At 38.8% G+C, this 26,210-nt stretch overlaps 1 protein-coding gene across 1 annotated transcript in view; it reads left to right on the top strand.

Annotated features, from left to right (window-relative positions):
* The window catches only part of LOC128643247 (metabotropic glutamate receptor 6-like), a 228,276-nt gene that overhangs the window by 154,251 nt on the left and 47,815 nt on the right, over positions 1–26,210 (top strand). The window contains exons 4-5 of the mRNA XM_053696236.1: positions 16,567–16,721; positions 16,800–16,940. Of these exons, the coding sequence (XP_053552211.1) occupies positions 16,567–16,721; positions 16,800–16,940 (296 nt within the window). The remainder of the gene's footprint in view (positions 1–16,566; positions 16,722–16,799; positions 16,941–26,210) is intronic.

Genomic DNA, 26,210 nt, shown 5'->3' with positions numbered 1-26,210 from the left:
CATAAAAAGAACGTAACTTCGAAATTTCACATTCCTAGGTTCAATGGTTTGAGCTGGACGTTGATGAGCCAGTCATTCAGGACTTCTTCTTTTATATATATATATATATATATATATATATATATATATATAGCCTCCATGTAACGACAGCACTCTTTTTTTAAAATGATTCTTTAATAAAAGTAAATTTTTATCTTTAATATTATTATTATCAGGTATTTGTAGGGCGCCAACAGATTCTGCAGCGCTATAAATATAGGCGGTATACAAGGTAACATTTATAGGGGGTCAAATTGGTATCCTTTTGGAACTGGATATACTGTGTGTATATATATATATATATATATATATATATATATACCTCAATAGCACTAATCTTTTTGTGCCGCTCTTCTAGTCTAGCCCAAGGAGTTTACTGTCCCTTTAAATTAAGATTAAACACTAAAGCCTAGAGTACGAGTGGAGCGCATATATTTTCCTCCAAAATATTTTTATCAAATAAAATTAACTGTCTATTTTGGGGGCATTTGGGGCATATATTTGTTTAATTAAGCAGAGATCTGACTTCTGGTTAATTGCGCTAAGCGCAAAGTCACTTGTAATGGCTAGTTATTTAATGTGCGCCCGTAAATGTGCACGTTAAAATAGCGCTCTACTTGTATAATCCAGCCCGCATGCCCAATGTCTTGGGGTCACACTTGACTCAGATCTTTCTTTCACTCCTCACATTCAGACCTTGGCTAAATCCTGCCGCTTCCACCTTAAAAACATCTCTAAAATTAGACATTTCCTTACACAAGACACAACTAAGATTTTAATCCACTCTCTCATCCTTTCCCGCCTTGACTACTGCAACTCTGTCCTCTCTGATCTCCCTAGCTTCCGTCTAGCTCCTTTACAATGCATAATGAATGCCTCTGACAGACTCATCTTCCTCACTCGTCGCTCTTCATCTGCTGCACCTTTCTGCCAATCCCTTCACTGGCTTCCTCTTGCCTCTAGGATTAATCACAAAATCCTCACCCTGACATATAAAGCCCTCAACTGCACTGCTCCCCCCTACATCTCAGAACTTGTCTCTAGATACTCTCCCTCCCGTCCCCTTCGATCAGCTCAGGATCTCCTCCTCTCCTCCTCTCGTTACTTCCTCACATTCACGTTTACAGGACTTCTCCAGACTGGCCCCCATCTTGTGGAATTCCCTGCCTTGCTCCTTAAGACTCTCCCCTATTTTTAACAGCTTCAAGCACTCCCTAAAAACTCTACTATTCAGGGATGCATACAACCAACACTAACCTTTCCTAACGCCATTGCTTTCCCCTTGAACCCCTTAGATTGTAAGCCTATGGGCCCAGCTGTTTACAGATCGCTTCATAAGAGCCGACTACAACAGTGAAACTCTCGGCAGGGCCCTCTACCCACTTGACCCCTACAAAAGCTATACTGTATATTGACTATGTTTACAGCGCTGCGGAATCTGTTGGCGCTCTACAAATACCTGATAATAATAATAAATAAATAAATAAATGCAAGATTGAAAGATGCATTCAAAGAAAAGATTAGTCTGAGAATAACATGTAGATGTATTTTGTAAAGTTTAATTAATTGTTTAAATAGTGATAAAATAAATATAAAGTTTTAGGGGCATATTTATCAAGCTCCGTATGAAGGCTCGCCGGACCACTGCTCCATAACCTGTCCGCCTGCTCTGAGGCGGCGGACAGAAATCAACAGAAATCAACCAGATTGAATATGATCGGGTTGATTGACACCCGATTTGCCACAAATCTGCAGGGGGCGATATTGCACCAGCAGTTCACAAGAACTGCTGGTGCCATGATAAATGCTGAGAGCGTATGCTGTCGGCATTTATCAATGTGCAGCGGACATGACCTGCTATATCGGATCATGTCCGCTCGCAGCATCATAAATAGGCCCCTTAGTGTCTATAAAACAATGGGAGCTGCCATGTTGTAACTTAAGTTACCTTCTCTGCTGTGACCAATTAGCGACAGTTATAAATAGGTCACTAGAGTATGCAGCCAATGGCTATGTGGAATATAACAGTGTTCTTCACTTCCATTTTCTAACAGGAACTGAAATGCTCACAATTTCGAAATGGAATTACAGGAAAAGGGGACAAAATAAATAATGAAAGTATATTGTAGAGGGTTTTTTTATATACGATTTATCATTTTATATTACCATATCAAAGTGTTTAATGTCCCTTGAAGCCCAGATGTTGTAGAGCCAGTAAATATTATACAGTGTCATGCAAGTAAATGTCAAACATTTGTGGCAATGGTTCTTAGGAAGTTATGGACATTCATATAGACGGAGTCTGTGAGAGAATTGAAACTGTGCCAGCCCTACCTTAATATTAACAATGGCTCAATTAAGCATCCTTGTCTACTTATGTGTGAATAGTGTAGGAGATACAGGAATGGAGATGTCTAAAGGGTTAGTATTTTCAACCCTATTACAAATACAAAACAAATGCTTTCTTATAATAGAATATTAAATGAAGGTTTTATTTCTGAAAAAAAAAAAAAATCATTGCTTTTCAAGGTTACATTAGTACAAAAGCAGAGTGTGAATAGAAACCAGTCCTTGAAAGAAAAAAAATAATCTGAAAACAGCCCTCAAATAGCATATTCATATCTAATCAAAACAAGAATACACTCATATAATGAATATATATATGTATTGTATATTTGTGTATAGTTATATAATGTATATATGTATGTTATGTATATTTGTGTATAGTTATATAATGTATATATGTATGTTATGTATATTTATGTATAGTTATATAATGTATATATGTATGTTATGTATATTTGTGTATAGTTATATAATGTATATATGTATGTTATGTATATTTATGTATAGTTATATAATGTATATATGTATGTTATGTATATTTGTGTATAGTTATATAATGTATATATGTATGTTATGTATATTTATGTATAGTTATATAATGTATATATGTATGTTATGTATATTTGTGTATAGTTATATAATGTATATATGTATGTTATGTATATTTATGTATAGTTATATAATGTATATATGTATGTTATGTATATTTATGTATAGTTATATAATGTATATATGTATGTTATGTATATTTGCAGTGGCATCACTAGGGGGGTGCGGGCCGCACCTGGGTGACACCCTCAAAGAAATACAATGTTGAGATGCATAGATTATTTTATTAGAGGCTGGCATTTGTGAACATTAGTGGGACTGGGGAAGTTGTAGAGACACAATTTTTTTGCCCCTTGAGCCAGTGCTGCAATTTCAACAAATAGTTTTCCCAGCTGCTTTTGCTTGTTTGTACTTTGCTCCTCCCCTGCCCAATTTCACTATGAATGTTGTGGGTGTGCCGTGGGGCTTGCAAAGTTGCGCTGCTAGCCTAAACCTGCCTGCCTATCTGTGCTCACTGCTCAGTGACATGCGGCCCAGGGCTGTGCACTGACAGACTTGGAACAGAGTCAGAGAGCAGAATTTCCATAGTTTGCGTTCATAAACCTTTTCTTCGGTGATTTATTTTAGAGTGCTCTGTTTATCTTTCATTTGATGTTCTGCTGAGCCAGGGAGCAGCTCTAGGCATGAGCTTCCTAATTAATGCACTGCAGTTTACATATTTTGTATGTGTGTGTCTGAGTTTTTGTGTGTGTGTCTCAGTGTTTTTGTGTGTGTGTCTGAGTGTGTTTCCGAGTGTTTGTGTGTGCATCTGAGTATGTTTTTAAGTGTGTCTGAGTGTTTGTATGTGTGTGTGCCTGTGTTTTTGTGTGTGTCTGCTTTCTGGGGGGGGGGGGTGACACCATGACTTACCGCACCGGGTGACACCAACCCTAGTGACGCCCCTGTATATTTGTGCATAGTCATATAATGTATATATGTATGTATATCATGTATATTTGTGTATAGTCATATCATGTATGTTATGTGTATGTGTGCATATTCATATATAAACAAAACGATAAGACACTAATATAATGTATTTATGTCATGTATATTTGTGTATAAATCACTCCAGATTGAAATGCATAGAATAGGTGCAGACCCAATATTATCTAACATGCTAACAATGCAGAGAACTGTTTGCAGAAAAATGCAAGTAAAAAATGTGTTTGTTCATTAAACTTAGTTTGATGATACAGTCTGTTGTGTGATTATTTAATTCGGTTTATAATGCTGTTTAGCATTTAAAGTCTTCATTTCAAAGCTTTAAAAATAATGTATTAGGTGTTACTTATGTCAATTTAAATAGGGGTCTGGAACCTATCTCCCTCACTTCCCTTTGACTTACATTATAAACTGGGTTTCAATTTAAAACAGTTTCAATTTACAACCATTCCTTCTGGAACCTAACCCCAGCGTAAACTGAGGGCTACCTGTATGTATATATATATATATATATATATATATATATATATATATATCAGATTATAGAGTTTAGAAATTGTGTCTACTTTGGTTCAAATGGGTGGGGCCATTTAAGGGGTGGGGTTTACTCAAAGCCGCCACTGAATCATGAAAGTTTAAATTTGACTAGAATCATGATAGTGTGGGATTGACATTGCGTTATAGGCTACAATGCTTGTGGTATAGCTTTACCGGCGCGACTCGTAAAATGTGTTCCTGGTCATTCAAGCGCAATGGCCAATTTTTCAGTGACCTGTAGCCAATGTTACAGATAAATTATTTATTACTGAGTCTGATCCACTTTACAAAATTAGCAGGAAGTGTCCATAGCCTCCTCTACTCCCTCCACCCGTGCCTTCAGTGCTACGGTCAACAGCAGGTCCCTAAGTAAATTTTTTAGTTTTACCAAAAGTGCTGTGCACAAAAATTCGATGTATAAATAAAAAAATAAAATAAGAAAAGTACATAGAATGACAAAACTAAAGGTAATAATGCTGATTACAGGTTCAAAATGGCCAAAATGTGCACTGTTGTTTAAAATGAAAATTTTAGTTAAAACATTCCTGAACGGAATGTGACCATCAATGAAAATTAACTAAAACAATTTTTTTTATTTTTTTTAACGAAATAAAATTTTACATTTTTTCCTGTTGTTTGTCAAGCCATTAGGTTATTAATTGCCAATGTTTGGCTAGTATCTCAAGTATGTCTGGATTGGCTGCTGTATAAATGCTTAAATAATTAGGAGTATTTCTCTTGTAAGATGTATCCAGTCTACGGATCATCCATTACTTGTGGGATATTCTCATTCCCAACAGGAAGTTGCAAGAGGACACCCACAGCAGAGCTGTTATATAGCAACTCCCCTAACTGCCATAACCAGTTATTCTCTTGCAACTCTCAACAAGCATGGAGGTAGTAAGAGAGAAGTGGTAAAATATAGTTAGTTTTTTCTTCAATCAAAAGTTTGTTATTTTTAAATGGTACCGGAGTTGTACTATTTTATCCCAGGCAGTAAATAGAAGAAGAATCTGCCTGTGTTTTCTATGATCTTAGCAGATTGTAACTAAGATCCATTGCTGTTCTCACATATGACTGAGGAGAGAGGTAACTTCAGCGGGAGAATGGCGTGCAGGTTATCCTGCTTTGAGGTATGTGCAGTTATAATTTTTTCTAGAGATGTGAATACTAGAAAATGCTGCTGATACCGGATTTATGTAGGGTAAGCCTGGATACAGTGATTTAATAGCGACTGGTATCATGCTTACTTTCAGAGGTAATACTCTTATATATTTGCAATATAAAACGTTTGCTGGTATGTTTAAGCGTTTTTATATATGCTTTGGTGATAAAACTTTATTGGGGCCTAGTTTTTTCCACATGGCTGGCTTAAATTTGCCTAGAAACAGTTTCCAGAGGCTTTCCTTTGTACTGTAACTGTAATAACTGCTTTATTGCGCAGTTAAAATTACAGACTGAGACATCCAGCTTACCTCAGGAGTCCCCTGAATGCTATAGGACATCTCTAAAGGGCTCATAGGCTTTCCAAAGTCGTTTATTGGGGAAGGTAGGGCCACAGCAGAGCTGTGGCAGTTTGTTGTGACTGTTAAAAAACGTCTATATCATTTTTTTGATTCGTTTTTGAACTAAGGGGTTAATCATCCATTTGCAAGTGGGTGCAATGCTCTGTTAGCTTATTATACACACTGTAAAAATTTAGTTTGTTCTACTGCCTTTTTTCACTGTTTTTCAAATTCTGACAAAATTTGTTTCTCTTAAAGGCACAGTACCGTTTTTTATATTTGCTTGTTAACTTGATTTAATTTGTTTTCCAAGCTTGCTGGTCTCATTGCTAGTCTGTGTAAACATGTCTGACATAGAGGAAACTCCTTGTTCATTATGTTTAAGAGCCATGGTGGAACCCCCTCTGAGAATGTGTACCAAATGTACTGATTTCACTTTAAGCAATAAAGATCATATTATGTCTTTAAAAAATTTATCACCAGAGGAATCTGACGAGGGGGAAGTTATGCCGACTAACTCTCCCCGCGTGTCAGATCCTTTGACTCACGCTCAAGGGAATCACGCTCAAATGGCGCCAAGTACATCTAGGGCGCCCATAGCGTTTACTTTACAAGACATGGCGGCAGTCATGGATAATACACTGTCAGCGGTATTAGCCAGACTACCTGAATTTAGAGGAAAGTGAGATAGCTCTGGAGTTAGAAGAAATACAGAGCATACTGACGCTTTAAGAGCTATGTCTGATACTGCCTCACAATATGCAGAAGCTGAAGAAGGAGAGCTTCTTTCTGTGGGTAATGTTTCTGATTCAGGGAAGATGATGCAACCTGATTCTGATATGTCTACATTTAAATTTAAGCTTGAACACCTCCGCGTGTTGCTCAGGGAGGTTTTAGCTGCTCTGAATGACTGTGATACAATTGCAGTGCCAGAGAAATTGTGTAGACTGGATAAATACTATGCAGTGCCGGTGTGTACTGATGTTTTTCCAATACCTAAAAGGTTTACAGAAATTGTTACTAAGGAATGGGATAGACCAGGTGTGTCGTTCTCTCCCCCTCCTATTTTTAGAAAAATGTTTCCAATAGACGCCACCACACGGGACTTATGGCAGACAGTCCCTAAGGTGGAGGGAGCAGTTTCTACTCTAACAAAGCGTACTACTATCCCTGTCGAGGACAGTTGTGCTTTCCTAGATCCAATGGATAAAAGGTTAGAGGGTTACCTTAAGAAAATGTTTATTCAACAAGGTTTTATCCTACAGCCCCTTGCATGCATTGCTCCTGTCACTGCTGCTGCGGCGTTCTGGTTTGAGTCTCAGGAAGAGGCCTTACAGGTAGCGACTCCATTGGATGACATACTTGACAAGCTTAGAGCACTTAAACTAGCCAATTCTTTTGTTTCTGATGCCATTGTTCATTTGACTAAACTAACGGCTAAGAATTCTGGATTTGCTATACTGGCACGCAGAGCGCTATGGCTTAAATCATGGTCAGCTGACGTTACTTCAAAGTCTAAGCTGCTTAACATTCCTTTCAAGGGGCAGACCCTATTCGGGCCTGGTTTGAAAGAGATTATTGCTGATATCACTGGAGGAAAAGGTCATGCCCTTCCTCAGGATAGGTCCAAATCAAGGGCCAAACAGTCTAATTTTCGTGCCTTTCGAAACTTCAAGGCAAGTGCGGCATTAACTTCCTCTAATACAAAACAAGAGGGAACTTTTGCTCAGTCCAAGTCGGTCTGGAGACCTAACCAGACCTGGAACAAAGGTAAGCAGGCCAAAAAGCCTGCTGCTGCCTCTAAGACAGCATGAAGGAACGGGCCCCTATCCGGTAACGGATCTTGTAGGGGGCAGACTTTCGCTCTTCGCCCAGGCGTGGGCAAGAGATGTTCAGGATCCCTGGGCGTTGGAAATTATATCCCAGGGATATCTTCTGGACTTCAAAGCTTCCCCCCCAAAAGGGAGATTTCACCTTTCACAATTATCTGCAAACCAGATAAAGAGAGAGGCATTCTTACACTGTGTACAAGACCTCCTAGTTATGGGAGTGATCCATCCAGTTCCAAAGGAGGAACAGGGACAGGGATTTTACTCAAATCTGTTTGTGGTTCCCAAAAAAGAGGGAACCTTCAGACCAATTTTGGATCTAAAGATCTTAAACAAATTTCTCAGAGTTCCATCATTCAAGATGGAGACTATTCGTACCATCCTACCTATGATCCAGGAGGGTCAATATATGACTACAGTGGATTTAAAGGATGCTTATCTTCACATTCCGATTCACAAAGATCATCATCGGTTTCTCAGGTTTGCCTTTCTAGACAGGCATTACCAGTGTGTAGCTCTTCCCATTGGGTTAGCTACAGCCCCAAGAATGTTTACGAAGGTTCTGGGGTCGCTTCTGGCGGTTCTAAGGCCGCGGGGCATAGCAGTGGCCCCTTATTTAGACGACATCCTGATTCAGGCGTCAAACTTCCAAATTGCCAAGTCTCATACAGACATAGTGTTGGCATTTCTGAGGTCGCATGGGTGGAAAGTGAACGAGGAAAAGAGTTCTCTATCACCCCTCACAAGAGTTTCCTTCCTAGGGACTCTGATAGATTCTGTAGAAATGAAAATTTACCTGACGGAGTCCAGGTTATCAAAACTTCTAAATTCCTGCCGTGTTCTTTATTCCATTCCTCGCCCTTCGGTGGCTCAGTGCATGGAAGTAATTGGCTTAATGGTAGCAGCAATGGACATAGTGCCGTTTGCAGGCCTACATCTCAGACCGCTGCAACTTTGCATGCTCAGTCAGTGGAATGGGGATTACACAGATTTGTCCCCTCTACTAAATCTGGATCAAGAGACCAGGGACTCTCTTCTCTGGTGGCTATCTCGGGTCCATCTGTCCAAAGGTATGACCTTTCGCAGGCCAGATTGGACAATTCTAACGACAGATGCCAGCCTTCTAGGTTGGGGTGCAGTCTGGAACTCCCTGAAGGCTCAGGGATCGTGGACTCAGGAGGAGACACTCCTTCCAATAAATATTCTGGAACTAAGAGCGATATTCAATGCTCTTCAGGCTTGGCCTCAGTTAGCAACTCTGAGGTTCATCAGATTTCAGTCGGACAACATCACGACTGTGGCTTACATCAACCATCAAGGGGGAACAAGGAGTTCCCTAGCGATGTTAGAAGTCTCAAAATAATTCGCTGGGCAGAGACTCACTCTTGCCACCTATCAGCTATCCATATCCCAGGTGTAGAGAACTGGGAGGCGGATTTTCTAAGTCGTCAGACTTTTCATCCGGGGGAGTGGGAACTCCATCCGGAGGTGTTTGCACAATTGATTCTTCGTTGGGGCAAACCAGAGCTGGATCTCATGGCGTCTCGCCAGAACGCCAAGCTTCCTTGTTACGGATCCAGGTCCAGGGATCCCAAGACGACGCTGATAGATGCTCTAGCAGCGCCTTGGTCTTTCAACCTGGCTTATGTGTTTCCACCGTTTCCTCTGCTCCCTCGTCTGATTGCCAAGATCAAGCAGGAGAGAGCATCGGTGATATTGATAGCGCCTGCGTGGCCACGCAGGACTTGGTATGCAGATCTGATGGACATGTCATCCTTTCCACCTTGGACTCTGCCTCTGAGACTGACTGCCTGGAGATTGAACGCTTGATTTTATCAAAGCGTGGCTTCTCCGAGTAAGTCATTGATACCTTAATACAGGCACGAAAGCCTGTCACCAGGAAAATCTACCATAAGATATGGCGTAAATATCTTTATTGGTGTGAATCCAAGGGTTACTCATGGAGTAAGGTCAGGATTCCCAGGATATTATCTTTTCTCCAAGAGGGTTTGGAAAAAGGTTCATCATCTAGTTCTTAAAGGGACAGATTTCTGCCCTGTCTATTCTTTTGCACAAGCGTCTGGCAGATGTTCCAGACGTTCAGGCATTTTGTCAGGCTTTAGTTAGAATCAAGCCTGTGTTTAAACCTGTTACTCCGCCATGGAGCCTAAATCTGGTTCTTAAGGTTCTTCAAGGAGTTCCGTTTGAACCTCTTCATTCCATAGATATCAAACTTTTATCTTGGAAAGTTCTTTTTTTGGTAGCTATTTCCTCGGCTCGTAGAGTCTCCGAGTTATCTGCTTTACAATGTGATTCTCCTTATCTGATCTTCCATGTGGATAAGGTAGTTCTGCGTACCAAACCTGGGTTTTTACCTAAGGTAGTATCTAATAAGAATATCAATCAAGAGATTGTTGTTCCATCTTTGTGTCCTAATCCTTCTTCAAAGAAGGAACGTCTATTACACAATCTGGACGTGGTTCGTACTTTAAAGTTTTACTTACAAGCTACTAAAGATTTTCGTCAAACATCTGCTTTGTTTGTTGTTTACTCTGGACAGAGGAGAGGTCAAAAGGCTTTGGCAACCTCTCTTTCTTTTTGGCTAAGAAGCATAATACGCATAGCTTATGAGACTGCTGGCCAGCAGCCTCGTGAAAGGATTACAGCTCATTCTACTAGAGCTGTGGCTTCCACATGGGCCTTTAAAAATGAGGCTTCTGTTGAACAGATTTGCAAGGCGGCGACTTGGTCTTCGCTTCATACTTTTTCAAAATTCTACAAATTTGATAGTTTTGCTTCTTCGGAGGCTATTTTTGGGAGAAAGGTTTTACAGGCAGTGGTACCTTCCATTTAAGTACCTGCCTTGTCCCTCCCTTCATCCGTGTACTTTAGCTTTGGTATTGGTATCCCACAAGTAATGGATGATCCGTGGAATGGATACACCTTACAAGAGAAAACATAATTTATGCTTACCTGATAAATTTATTTCTCTTGTGGTTTATCCAGTCCACGGCCCACCCTGTCATTTTAAGGCAGGTAATTTTTTGAATTTAAACTACAGTCACCACTGCACCCTATGGTTTCTCCTTTCTCTGCTTGTTTTCGGTCGAATGACTGGTTATGGCAGTTAGGGGAGTTGCTATATAACAGCTCTGCTATGGGTGTCCTCTTGCAACTTCCTGTTGGGAATGAGAATATCCCACAAGTAATGGATGATCCGTGGACTGGATACACCACAAGAGAAATAAATTTATCAGGTAAGCATAAATTATGTTTTTCTATATGTTTCTGTGTTCTTACCCTGTTTGTTAGATTCTCCTGAGTGCACCAATCTACCTACTTTAATGTATTATCAATCTCACTTTTCCTGTATCCCTTTTCCAGAAATTTTTCTTTAATTAATTTTAACTGTGTTATTTTTTATCCAGTTCTGTGTTGTTATATACTACTCTAAGGAATGGAGATTTCATAATACCCCTCTTTAGGGCTGGTGGATGGTAACTTTGGCTTTGCATATAGTGTTGTATATAGTTTACATTGTTCGCCTTCCTCTTTTTATACACAGAACCAAAAAGTGTATTGTTTTCATGCTGTATCCTGATTTATATTTTACACACACCTCCCTCTGATTTATCAAATTAATCCCCTCCACTAGTTCTCCTTTATTTCCCCCCAAATAACCAACATGTCATCTATATATCTGTGGTACAGTAGAATATAAGGATAACCTGAAGCAAAACCATATTGTTCCTCAAACCAGGACATAAATAGGTTGGCATAGGATGAGGCTAAACTAGACCCCATCGCCATGCCAACTAACTGCAGATAGAATGTGTCTTCAAACTATATTTGGAATGTATATGGATTTGAATAAAGAGATGCTTTCAAGTTCTGTGAGTACCCTCATGACTAAGAAGAGTGGATATTGTTCATAGAGGAATAGCACCTACGTCATAAAGCGATAAGATGGTTGAGAGTGCGGGGCTACAATGAATATATATATAGATATAATATGTATGTTTATTGTTTTTATATAAATGTATAATAATTGTTTAAAATAGCTATTTTATAAGTGCATTGGAGCCCTTTGCAGTTAAGTAGATGAATACATAAAATAATCATATTTGTGCAATATTTATATTTAACAAAGTGTTATAGTGTGTATTTGCTGTAAATATTTCACATTCCAATGTTCTGCACAGAGCAGAAAATGTTCTAAGTATTTCTATTCTGTATATGTTTATACCACTGGTATTCAAACCTGTCCTCACGCCTCTCTAACAGGCCAGGTTTTCTGGATTACCTTGGATGAGAGCAGGTAAATGATATCTTCAAAATGTGGCCTGTTAGGGAGACTGAGAACAGGTTTGAAAACCAGCGATCTATACCTTTATATAATCATGTGTGTGTGTGTATATATATATATATATATATATATATATAGGTATAGGTATAAATGTAATATTGTACCAAAATACCATCAGATTTATATTGAAATATATATATATTTATTAATATATAGAACATATTCTTCTATGTGAAGAACATTGGAATGTGAAATTTATATTTTCCTGTCTGGTTAGCGCACATGAGAATATACGATTGGGTTTGTGCGCGAGTGGGATGTTAGTTTTTTCCCCAACTTTTTTTTCTCCATTGTTCACCAAACCATACCCATCTTCTCTGTAACTAAATTTCTTGAACTCGAGTGGAATGTGCTGCACTTATTACAGCACTGTGTAACTCAATCAATTCTTCCTTACTACTTATTTGAACCCCATCAGGGGCGGAACTACCATTGGTGCAGCAGGTGCATTGGCACCAGGGCCTAAGGTCTGGGGGCCCATAGCAGCCAATCTATACATAGATTATGTACAATCCTAACTCTGAGGATCATTTTATTAGGGCAGGTTGCAGGTCCAGCTATCTATCTATCTATCCTCAAAATCATTACACAGAGCAGCAGGTATATTATTATTATTGCTTACTACTGAGTTACCTTTGAGGGCCCAAAAATATGTTGAAATTTCAAAGGGACAAAGAAATTGCAGGCTGTACCATAAGAGAGCAATTAAAATCCAAAAAGTTTTATTTTGAACATGGTTAAAAGAACAGTTTCCAAAGGACACACATAAGTACGTACAACCTCAGCACACAGGAGCTGCCTCCGACGCGTTTCCTGCCAAAACAAGCACTTCATCAAAATATATGTTGCACCAGGCCCCTCTGTTTAGTAGGTCTGCTACTGAACCCCATGTCCATTAGTACAATTTAATAATGAGGGTTCTCTCTACTGTATTATCTGAGTAGTCATTAAGATAACCAGCATTATGAAGGGTGCGGTACTAACTTGCACATTATTGACACCGCTCACTTACCTACAGCGCTGGCATTACAGGTTTTTACAAACCCGGCGTTAAAAGGCAAGAAGTGAGCATAGAGCAAAATTGTGCTCCATACCGCACTCCAATACCAGCGCTGCTTAAGTCAACGGTGAGCTGGTTTTACGTGCTCGTGCACGATTTCCCCATAGACATAAAAGGGGAGAGCCGGCTGAGCAAAAGTCTTACACCTGCAAAAAAGCAGCGTAAAGCTCAGTAACGCAGCCCCATTGATTCCTATGAGGAAACACATTTTATGTTTACACCTAACACACTCATATCTTACACTTATTAACCCCTAATCTACCGCCCCCAACGTCGCCGCCACTATAATAAACATATTAACCCGTAAACCACCACAATCCTGCATCGCAAACACTAGTTAAATATTATTAACCCCTAATCTGCCGTCCCTAACGTCACCGCCACTATATTAAATTTATTAACCCGTAAACCTAAGTCTAACCCTAACCCCCCCAACTTAAATATATCTAAAATAAATCTAAATACTTACCTGTAAATATAAAACTAAATACTTACCTGTAAAATAAACCCTAATCTAGCTACAATATAACTAATAGTTACATTGTATCTTGCTTAGGGTTTATTTTTATTTCACAGGCAAGTTTGTATTTATTTTAACTAGGTAGAATAGTTACTAAATAGTTATTAACTATTTAATAACTACCTAGCTAAAATAAATACAAATTGACCTGTAAAATAAAACCTAACCTGTCTTACACTAACACCTAACCCTACAATTAAATACATTCCCTAAATTAAATACAATTAACTAAATTCAAAACAATTAGCTAAATTACAAAAAAACAAACATTAAATTACAGAAAATAAAAAACAAATTACAAGATCTTTAAACTAATTACACCTAATCTAATAGCCCTATCAAAATAAAAAAAGCCCACCCAAAATAAAAAAAACCTAGCCTAAACTAAACTACCAATGGCCCTTAAAAGGGCCTTTTGTGGGGCATTGCCCCAAAGAAATCAGCTCTTTTACCTGTAAAAAAAAATACAAAAACCCCCAACAGTAAAACCCACCACCCACACAACCAACCCCCCAAATAAAACCCTAAATAAAAAAAACCTAAGCTCCCCATTGCCCTGAAAAGGGCATTTGAATGGGCATTGCCCTTAAAAGGGCATTTAGCTCTATTGCGGCCCAAAGTCCTAACCTAAAAATAAAACCCACCCAATGCACCCTTAAAAAATCCTAACACTAACCCCCGAAGATCCACTTACAGGGAGAAGTCTTCATCTAAGCGGTAAGATGTCCTCAACAAAGTCGGCAGAAGTGGTCCTCCAGATGGGCAGAAGTGGTCCTCCAGACTGGCAGAAGTCTTCATCCAGACGGCATCTTCTATCTTCATCCTTCCGACGCAGAGCGGCTCCATCTTCAAAACATCCGGCGCGGAGCATCCTCTTCAATCGACGGCTTCTTCTGGAATGAATGTTTCTTTAAGTGACGTCATCCAAGATGGTGCCCCTTAGATTCCGATTGGCTGATAGAATTCTATCAGCCAATCGGAATCTAAGGGACGCCATCTTGGATGACGTCACTTAAAGAAACATTCATTCCAGAAGAAGCCGTCAATTGAAGAGAATGCTCCGCGCCGGATGTCTTGAAGATTTTGCTGCTCCGCGTCAGAAGGATGAAGATAGAAGATGCCGTCTGGATGAAGACTTCTGCCCGTCTGGAGGACCACTTCTGCAAGTCTGGAGGACCACTTCTGCCGGCTTCGTTGAGGACATCTTGCCGCTTGGATGAAGACTTCTCCCGGTAAGTGGCTCTTCGGGGGTTAGTGTTAGGATTTTTTAAGGGTGTATTGAGTGGGTTTTATTTTAGGTTATGTCTTTGGGCCGCAATAGAGCTAAATGCCCTTTTAAGGGCAATGCTCATCCAAATGCCCTTTCAGGACAATGGGGAGCTTAGGTTTTTTTAGTTAGGGTTTTATTTGGGGGGTTGGTTATGTGGGTGGTGGGTTTTACTGTTGGGGGGGTTGTTTTGTAATTTTTTTACAGGTAAAAGAGCTGATTTCTTTGGGGCAATGCCCTGCAAAAGGCCCTTTTAAGGGCTATTGGTAGTTTAGGCTAGAGTTTTTTTATTTTGGGTGGGCTTTTTTTATTTTGATAGGGCTATTAGATTAGGTGTAATTAGTTTAAAGATCTTGTAATTTGTTTTTTATTTTCTGTAATTTTTTTTTTTTTTGTTTTGTTATTTATCTAATTGTTTTGAATTTAGTTAATTGTATTTAATTTAGGGAATTTATTTAATTGTAGGGTTAGGTTAGGTGTTAATGTAAGACAGGTTAGGTTTTATTTTACAGGTCAATTTGTATTTATTTTAGCTAGGTAGTTATTAAATAGTTAATAACTATTTAGTAACTATTCTACCTAGTTAAAATAAATACAAACTTGCCTGTAAATTAAAAATAAACCCTAAGATAGCTACAATGTAACTAATAGTTATATTGTAGCTAGCTTAGGGTTTATTTTATAGGTATTTAGTTTTAAATAGGAATTATTTAGGTAATCATAGTAATTTTTATTTATATTTATTTTAATTATATTTAAGTTAGGGGGTGTTAGGGTTAGGGTTAGACTTAGATTTAAGGGTAAATAAATTTAATATAGTGGCGGCGACGTTGGGGGCGGCAGATTAGGGGTTAATAAATGTAGTTTTTCTGCTTCTTTTGTTAATAAATGTAGGTAAGTGGCGGCGGTGTTAGGGACAGCAGATTAGGGGTTAATAATATTTAATGTTTGCGAGGCGGGAGTGCGGCGGGTTTAGGGGTAAATATGTTTATTATAGTGGCGGCGATGTCCGGAGCAGCAGATTAGGGGTTAATAATTTCATTTTAGTGTTTGCGATGCGGGAGGGCCTCGGTGTAGGGGTTAATAGGTAGTTTATCGATGTTAGTGTACTTTTTAGCACTTTAGTTATGAGTTTTATGCTACAGCGTTGTAGTGTAAAACTCATAACTACTGACTTTAAAATGCGGTACGAATCTTGACGGGATAGGCTGTACCGCTCACTTTTTGGCCTCCCAGGACAAGCTCATAATACTGGCGCTATGGAAGTCCCATAGAAAAAAGACTATATGCAATTTGCGTAAGTTGATTTGCGATAAGGCCAAAAAAGTGTGCAGTGCCCCTAAATCTGCAAGACTCGTAATACAAGCGGTAGTAAAAAAAGCAGCATTACGAGGCTTAACGCTGCTTTTTTACTCATAACGCAAGACTCATAATCTAGCCGTATGTAAGGTGTATATTTATCTCTCACAATATCTAGATAGATAGATAGATAGATAGAGATATTGATAGAGAGAGAGATGTTTTTAGTATCTACCTTGAACTTCCTCCTTTGATATGTTTGTAGGCGTGTATTGGAGGCATCCCAACGAGCCAATCAGACAGGCCACTTCTTGTGGGTGGGATCAGACAGCTGGGGCTCTAAAACATCTCCTATTCTGATGCTTGAGGAGGAGGCAGAAGGAGCTGTGACCATCCTACCTAAAAGAGCATCAATTGATGGTAAGTTAAATGGTCCACAAGTCTTCATCTTGTTTTTAGTGACATGGGTCACTTTATTAATTATCAGTTGTTTTGCAGGATTTGATCAGTATTTTATAAGCCGAACATTAGAAAACAACAGGCGAAACATCTGGTTTGCTGAATTTTGGGAGGATGATTTCAAATGTAAACTGATGAGACCTGGAGCACAACCAGAGGGGTCTAGACGCAAATGTACTGGTAAGGTTCTACTAAAGAATGAAAGCCCCCCCCCATCACTGTACAGCCAGCATTTTTCTAGTTACTGTTAAAGCAGCACAAAGGCAGAGTTTATCCTTCTTGTCAATGCACATACTCAGTCTGTCCCCTCCAGTTACCCCATACAATCATATACAGCTTATTCCGCCCCTAAATATTGTTTGGTCACAATGTGGTCATTTGAGGAATAGTGTTTAGGGTAGTGTAGGTCTTAATATTTATTGTTAAATAAAAATAGCAGCAATTCTCTAATGTATTAATGGGATCGTTAAATTTAAAAACTATGGCCACTGATGGCATGCCCTCTGTACATTTGTAATATAGTGGGCAGTAGTCACGTGCATAGGCGACCTTTTCAGTTCAGCCAAACCTTTTGTTACGAATATTAAAAATTACTTTGTATTTCAAATATTCATTGCCCATGTTATTCGGTATTCATTTTAATGTAAAGAAATACCGACTATTGGTGGAACATTTACATTCGTTTTCGTTAAGCGAATGCAAATATTCCTTTGCTACAGTTGACAAAGTTGAGCTGCGCTAATCCTGATCCTTTTTCACAGAACCCTTGGGCATGGGGCTCCCAAGGCTTGCACTAAAGGACCTTCTCCTTTAGTGAAGGCTCCTATTAGTACAGCCAGGGCTCTGTGAAGAAAAGGGCGTAGCGCGTCTTTCCAGCACACTAAAAGTAAGTATTTTACCTATTTAAAGGAAACAAATAAATACTGACAAATTCATTATTATTCATTCATTTTTTTTAAATGCATTCGTTCAGATATTCGTTTTGTGAAAACGAGATTAATATCCGTGTTTCGTTAATGAATGAGCATTCGCAGAGCAAATATTTAGGGAGCAGCCATATAGTAGATGGTTGTACTTTTTTAATAACATTTTAACTTTGCAATTTAAAAACTAAATGTATGCTTTCCTGATTAATTTATTTCATGATCGTGAGAGTTCATGAGCCATCACATGTGGGATTAATCTCCAGTAGGAGAAGGCAAAAACACCCAAAATAACAGAGCTTTTAATCCCTTCAACTTTCCCATAATCCCTTGGTCATACATATGGCCAAGAGATAGGAGAAATTAGAAAAGCAGGAAAGAAAAATCAGGATAAGAGAAGTGCAAACTGGTACTGCTGCTAACTGTACAAAAAACAAACAAACATGACAGGTCTTGTTGATTCTCACCATCATGAAAGACCAGTGGCGTATTTAGGTTTTTTGTACCCTAGGCACTCAAAATTCTGCTTGCCCCTCCCCCCCTTTTTAAGATTTTTTAGCCATAATATTTTTTTGGTGAGGGTGTAACGTGACCCTTTCGTAATTGCATTTTCAAAGTAAATGTTCATGTTCAAGAGCGTGTGTGCCTTGTTTGCCTAGGCAAAAATACGCCGCTGTGAAAGGCATTAATTTATCAGGTAAGCATACATTTTGGTTTCTTTCATAAGATGGTGGGTGTCCAGTGTCCACGAGCCATCACATGTGGATCCTATACCTAAGCTTTTAAGACCACAAGACCAATATAATAGGCATGTATGGCACTAAACAGGCACAGAGTCTTGCCAAAAGCAGCGTCAGAAGAGGCAAATATGTCCAAGTAGTAGAACTTAGTAAAAGCAAATAAAATGGATCAAGTGACTGCCTTACAAATTTGTTCAATGCAAGTGTCATTCCTGAAACTCCAAGAAATGGCACTACTCTAGTACAGTGAGCAATTATTTGCTGTGGGGGAAACGTCTCTGCCACCAGGTAAGCTGTAGCTTTCTTTGCCTTGCGGGTACCAGAAAAATTAATGAACAAGGAAGAAGAATTGCTAAATTCTTTAGTAGCCTGAAGATAACATTTCAAGGCTCTGACACATCCAAATTGTAAAGTCTCTCAGAATTTTTAGGAGCTGGACAGAAAGAAGGAACCACAATTTACTGATTAATGTTATTCAACGATAATATCTTAGGTAGGAAAGAATAGTTGGTTCTTAATAACAAAGCCATGTCCTGATAAAAAAAATCAGGCGAGGAGAATCACAAGATAGAGCAGAAAGTTCAGACACTTTCCAGGATAACAGTTGAATATCCAGACCATGCGTAGGCTCAAAAGGTTAAGCCTGCAGGACTGTCAGAACCAGGTTAAATTTACAAGGAGGAGAATCTAATCTAATTACAGCTATTTTTCTGAACAAAGGCTGAACAAAAGCTTGAATGTCAGGAAACTTAGATATATTTTGTGATCCGTGACATGTCTTAGTTTAGGCTTTCAATCGACATGGTCTTGATGACCTTGAGGGAAAAGGATTTATGTGAAATAGACACCAAGGCTGGCTGGAGGACATTTGGATTAGATCTGCATGCTAAGTCCAGCGAAACCATGCCGGAGGAGGAAAAATGTAAATCTGATTGTATGACCAAGGAATCACTAAAGCATCTAAGACAGTCACCTGTAAATTCTGAGACCTCAAAAAATACTGGATTAACTTGTGATTAAAATGAGAGGCTTGAGATCAATGTCTGGCTTTCTCCAATGACTCAAATCTGATTTAATACCTCTTCGTTCAGGGACCATTTTCTGGGGTGAAGATTTTGATTATTGAGAAACTCCACTTCCCAGTTGTACTCACCCAGGATGGGGATTGCTAAAAATCATGCAATGAGGGCATTCTGCCAAAGCTAGAATGCGGGCTACCTCTTTCATCACAAGGGCACTATGTGTTTCACCTTGGTGACTGATGTAAGCCACTGAAGCAGTGACATTGACTGACAAAACCTCAGAAATGGTTCCTGTCTTAATATGGGCCTGGTTTAAAGAGCTTATGCAGCGTTCCAAGATGTTGATTGGTAACCTTGCCTCCTGATGAGACCAAACTCCCTGCATTATCCATGGCCCCCAGACTGCTTCCTACCCCGATAGGATGTTCTGATCTGTGGAGAACACCATCCAAGTTGGACAAAGAAAAGAGGCCCCCCTGAATAAGAGATTGGTAAGTCTACTGCTATGTCAGGGACTGCCTTTCCTTGTAGTCTAAGGAGATCTGAGACAGATTCTTGCAATATCTATTTTACAGCTGCCTTTTAGTTGTAGGGGATGTAAATGAAATCTGTCAAATGGTACGAAATATGAAGCCACTACCATGAGACCTACTACTTCCATGCGTTGAAAGACTCAAGGAAGAGAAATGAGCTGGAGAAGAGCACACAGTTTCTGCAAATTGAGTCTGCATTGATCCATGAGAAACTGTTTGGGAGGTTGATTTTACCACCATGAACATGAAGGTACTGAAGAACATTGCCTTTATGTTCCTTTGCCATTTGTAGAGAGTTAGCCTGCACCAGAATATCTTCTAGATATGGTGCAACCACAATATCCTGAGCTCTCTCCACTGACAAAAGCGATCTGAGAACCTTTGTAAAGATTCTGGCCAGACCAAAGGGAAGTGCCACAATCTGATAATGCCTGTTTAAAAAAAGGCAAATCTGAGGAATTTGTCATGATCCCTGTGAATAAGAAAATTAAAATAAGCATCTTTAACTCCATGGTAGACATAAATTGACTCTCCTGTACTAAAGGAAATATAGCATGAATCTTCTTCATTTTGAAAGTTGGAAAAAAAATTGTTTAGAATTTTGACATTCAGAATGGGCCTGAAAGTCCCTTCATTGTTTGGAACAATGAAAAGTTTAGAATAGAACCATTGATTCTGTTCCTCTAATGGGGCTGGAGTAATAACTCCCATAGTTTTAAAGGTCTGTTACACATGCCAAGAAGGCTATGATCTTTAAATGATCTATGGTTATATGAGACAGGAGGAATTATCCTCAAGGAGGGAAAGACGCGTATAAGCCACCCCTGGGAACTGAAGTTCAGTACCCGAGGATGCTAAACCAACTTCTCCCTAGCCTCTTGTAAAAGGTTCAATGTTCCTCCCAAAAGTACTTTGTATGGCTCAGGGGTCATACTTTCATGCAAATTCGGAGGAGGAAGCAGGCTTTTGGGCCTTTTAAGGACTTAGACTAGGAGGAACCAGTCGTCCACAAGGTGTCTGGCTTTTGAGACATTGAAGAGGAGAATTTTAGATTAAAGCCTGTGACGGATTCCCTTCTTCCCCTTAGAAGCTTTTAAGTGGTGGTGGTATGACAGCAATCAGTTTTGAAATGGCAAAGTGGATATATTCCTTTAATTTAGGAAATAGGTCAGAATGAGACAAGGGGCTCCATTGATCAAGCAACGGTTTCTGCTTCGGAGGCCTAAACAGTTAAGAAATGTATTAGGCCAAACAAAGCTAAAGACACTGAAATGCACAATTTTATCGGTCTAAAAGTAAATTTATTAATAATCTTAATATCAATATATGTTACTCACAAAATAAGAAGACCTGGGGCGTCTTCCTCTGGTCTAAGATATAATGATAAAAAAATATTTTAAAATGAAACATAAACCTTATTTGTGTATGAGCTGCAATATTACCACCCCACAAACCTTCTCAACAGACAAGCATTTGCAAATAGATGTGCAAGACTTACTAGGTCTAGATAGTTAATACCACCTTATAGTTTGTCTAGCTATAACGTATAGTAGATGCTTAAACAAATACCAGAGTGTCCCGGTTAATGTATAGCAGTATAAAAGTCAGTTAGTTCTCAGAAATATCAGTATTGTGCACATATACATTAAAGTGTGCTACTGAGTACCTTGCTTCAATGAAGCTCTTGTCAGAATCTCAGACTTGCTGTCGTCTGATTGGCTAAGAGGCGGCAACGGCTCCCGAGGCTTTCAGAGTCAAGCCTCCGGTGGGAGCAGTATGGGCCGCATTAGAGCACTGCAATGGCACTTATTCTCCTCCTGGTGGCAGTGTCTCAACGGCCCATAGACTTCCACAATACCTTGCATTCATATTGCGCAATAGAAGGATAGCTGGCAGGACTCTAGTTGCGCAATATGAATGTCAATGTATGCATTACGTTTTTTTTTTACAGTAACACATCTTAATAAAGTACTGATTTTGGTGGAGGGGTGGGGGGTCACCTTTTTATTTAAAAAAAAAATGAAAAAAAAAAGATTTTTTTTAATTTTTATATAAAAATAGGCTGTAATACCTAGATTGGCCAGGGGAGGCACTGCCTCACCTGCCTCCAATGAGTGCACGTCACTGTCAGAATGGGTCCTGTGGAGAGGTACGCCCGACGTCCTGTTGTACCTGTGATCAACAGGCTGGCTCACTTACCCTCCTCACAGCGTAATGTTACAATGTATCAGCTTGCTCTCATGTGATCGTTTGATTATGTCACAGATTGTAACGGTTTTCCAAATGCAATCTAAGTTGATCACCAATACAAGATGACAAATTAATTCAAGTTGATTCAGTGTACTTGCTCTTAGTGCTATATAGCACTCAAGTCCAGAGTAATGGATTTCACTTATGAGTTGATTCGATGACGATATTGCATATAACCCAGGTTATGTACTTCAACAAATGAAAGTTCATAGATAGCTGGTTAACGATAAAATCCTTGGTGGGATATACCTCACCCTGTATAAATATATAGGCCTTAAACTTCAACTCGTTTCACCCTATTATGGGCTTTTATATATATACTGGGGGTTTTATAGGCCTGTGAGACTTTCTTATTGGTCCGTTGTTAATTGGTTTTATTTAAGGTGGTATTATTTTTATTCCATTGCTCATTTCTAAAAAAATGTGGTATGTAGCTAATTGTTCAAAAGCATGAGCATCATTGATTTATAAACATACAAACTTAATAAAAGTAGTGTTTACATCAATTTTTTCCACATAACAGTTAAGGGAGACCACATACAGTATATATAATGTATTACTATGACCGATAATAGTAAAAGAAGGTTTTAGATCTATTTTTAATGATCCATGCACATATTATAAAGTATTACAAATTCTACACATATTGTCTATGTTCAGATTGTTCATTCAAATAGGAATGGAGATAAATCAAGCTCTGAGTTGAGACCTTTTGGATACAGTGTGACAAATTTATAAATAATTCTAAACTATTAATTAACCTACCCTAACTATTATACTAAAATTACATTAAACTAGCAATTGAACTATATTACATATTAAAAAACCCTAACCCTACTCAAATTATTTAAATCTACTATTAAAAATTGCTAAATTACAAAAAAATAAATGCTAAGTTACAAACCCCCCCCCACTAAATTACGAAAAACAAACAAACCACAGTATCAAAAATAAAAACGATTTACACCTAATCTAATAGCCCTATCAAAATAAAAAAGCCCCCCCCAAAAAAAATAAAACCCCCTAGCCTACAATAAACTACCAAGGGCCTTTTGCGGGGCATTGCCCCCAAAGAAATCAGCTCTTTCACTTGTAAAAAAAAATACAAACACCCCCAACAGTAAAACCCACCACCCAACCAACCAATCCCCAAATAAAAAGCCTATCTAAAAAAACCAAAGCTCCCCATTGCCCTGACTGAAAAGGGCATTTGTATGGGCATTGCCCTTAAAAGGACATTTAGCTCTTTTACCTGCCCAGACCCTACTCTAAAAATAAAACCCACCCAAAAAACCCTTAAATAAACCTAACACTAACCCCAGACGATCCACTTACAGTTTTTGAAGTTCCGCTTGAAGGATCCATCCAGCGGGCAAGAAGTCTTCATCCGGACGGCCTCTTCCATCTTCATCCATCCGGTGAAGTCTTCATCCAAGAGGATGGAAGAGGCCGCCTGAATGAAGACTTCTTGCCTCCCGGATGAAGACTTCTTGCTGGCTGGATGGATCCTTCAAACGGAACTTTAAAAAAAGTGGACAGTCGGGGGTTAGTGTTAGCTTTATTTAAGGTTTTTTTGGGTGGGTTTTATTTTTAGTGTAGGGTCTGGGCAGGTAAAAGAGCTAAATACCCTTTTAAGGGCAATGCCCATACAAATGCCCTTTTCAGGACAATAGAGAGCTTAGGTTTTTTAGATAGGCTTTTTATTTGGGGGGTTGGTTGGTTGGGTGGTGGGTTTTACTGTTGGGGGGTGTTTGTAATTTTTTTACAGGTGAAAGAGCTGATTTCTTTGAGGACAATGCCCCGCAAAAGGCGCTTTTAAGGGCCATTGGTAGTTTATTGTAGGCTAGGGGTTTTTTCTTTATTTTGGGGGGGCTTTTTTATTTTGATAGGGTTATTAGATTAGGTGTAAATCGTTTTTATTTTTGATACTGTGGGGGTTTTTTTCTTGTAATTTAGTGTTTTTTTGTTTTGTAATTTAGCGTTTATTTTTTGGGGTAATTTAGTAATTTTTAATAGTAGATTTAAATAATTTGAGTAGTGTAAGGTGTTGGTTTCAGAGGGGGAGTGTCAGTCAGGACTTGGATAGGGTTTTTTAATATGTAATAGTTAATTTAATTGCTAGTTTAATGTAATTTTAGTATAATAGTTAGGGTAGGTTAATTAATAGTTTAGAACTATTGTCTTTTAATTCTACAGGTAAGTTTAAATTTATTTTAAGATAGGGATGTTGTAATTTTAATGTAAAGTTAGCGGGTATAAATAAAGTTGGTAAAAAGCCGAATAGCAGCGAGATCGAAGACTGTTAGTTAACAACAATCCGATGCTCATCACCCCGTACTTGGTGCGCGGCTTTTTGCCAGCTTTTTTATAAATATGGAGAACATATTCAGGTTTCGCGGCCTGTTAGGCGATGTTAGGCGAGCGTATTGTGCCGGCGAATGCAGCATAGTTGAGGCTTTGATAAATATCCACCTTAATCTCTTTGTGGCCGTCTGAGATTGGCCATGGTAAATTTCAAGAGACATTACCTAATTTTTTTTTACTTTTTTGTAAAAGAGCCCAAAACTGTAAAAAGTGTTAAATGGTCAAATGACTATGGCTCAGATGATCGAAAGTGCTACGAAGTGGCATTTTCAATGAGATCGGTCGAGCAAGCCTGTCAGAATATTCCAAGCTCTCGACAGAGCATCATTGCAGAGAGGCGTTTACTATACACGACATCAGTCAGTGATGATGGCTTAGACAACACCCAGAAGCACCGACCTTATTGGCGATGTACAGTAAACAATCCATTGAATATTACTGCTGTCTGCCTATCCTCTAATCATAATACCCCTAAACTGAATTACTCCACTAGGACTAAAATAATATAGCTAAACTGCCACATACCCACCGCAAGTCTCTAACTATTAACCTCTAAACTGCTACATACCCACCGCAAGTACTATCCTATAAACCCCTATGCCACCACATGTCCACCGCAAGTATCTAACTATTAACTCCTATGCCACCAATTACCCACTCATATTATCTAACCATTAAACCCTATGCTGTCACATACCCACCTCTATTATCTAGCTATTTATGAACCCCTATGCCGCCACATAGCCAAATGCAAACTAACCTAACACCTAACCCCCCTGTAAACTAAACCTCCTAAGTTAGAAAAAAAAAATCTAAGTAAAAAAATAAATAAAAAATAAACCTAACCCACAAAACCCCAAACACAATCTAACCCTTCTCTACCCAACACCTCTAAACTACCCCCCCTACACTAACCCCACTAAGTTACAATAAATAAAATAAATTACTAAATTGCAAAAAAAATAAACTACAGTATCCAAAATAAAAAAAAATTATACCTCACACTAAACTACATGCCTCATAAAAAAACACCCAAAACAAAAAAAACTAAACCCTAACACTAAAATAAAATAAATGACCTAGACTACAAAATAAAATTAAAAATAACAAACCCTATTCTAAATTAAAAAAAACACCCTAAAAAGCCCTAACTAACCCCAAAATTGTTACTCTCAGTTAATGGGGAATCTGGCTCCTCTTGATCTGAAGTAGGGCCCTCGATATTGACGGCAGATAAGAGCCATATGCAAAGCCAGTCTGCTCGATATTTCCTAAAAGTATAAATTTATCTAGTTCGTAGGATAGCCTTATGCTTGTTCCAGGCATTCTTAAAGTCCCCAACAGTGTTTGGTAGAACCCCCAAACAAGTGGTATCCCTAGATGTCTCATAAAATTGCAGACAACATACAAAGAAGACCAACTTGATCCCTTGCAACCTACTCGATCGACACCCCTTTAAAGCAACAGCAGAATGGAGCTCAATTCCGTTCCGGCACTGAGTTCCAGGAGCTCTTCCACCGGGAGTTTTAGCCCATCTCTGTGACACATTATTTAAACATTGATTATAACTTTAGCAACGTAGCTTCATAGTTACATAGTCATAGGACATAGGTCTGAG

Source organism: Bombina bombina, chromosome 12 (assembly GCF_027579735.1).
Source record: "Bombina bombina isolate aBomBom1 chromosome 12, aBomBom1.pri, whole genome shotgun sequence".
NCBI lineage: Eukaryota > Metazoa > Chordata > Amphibia > Anura > Bombinatoridae > Bombina > Bombina bombina.
Note: the sequence above shows the minus strand (reverse complement) of the source record. Positions and strands in the feature narration are given on the sequence as shown.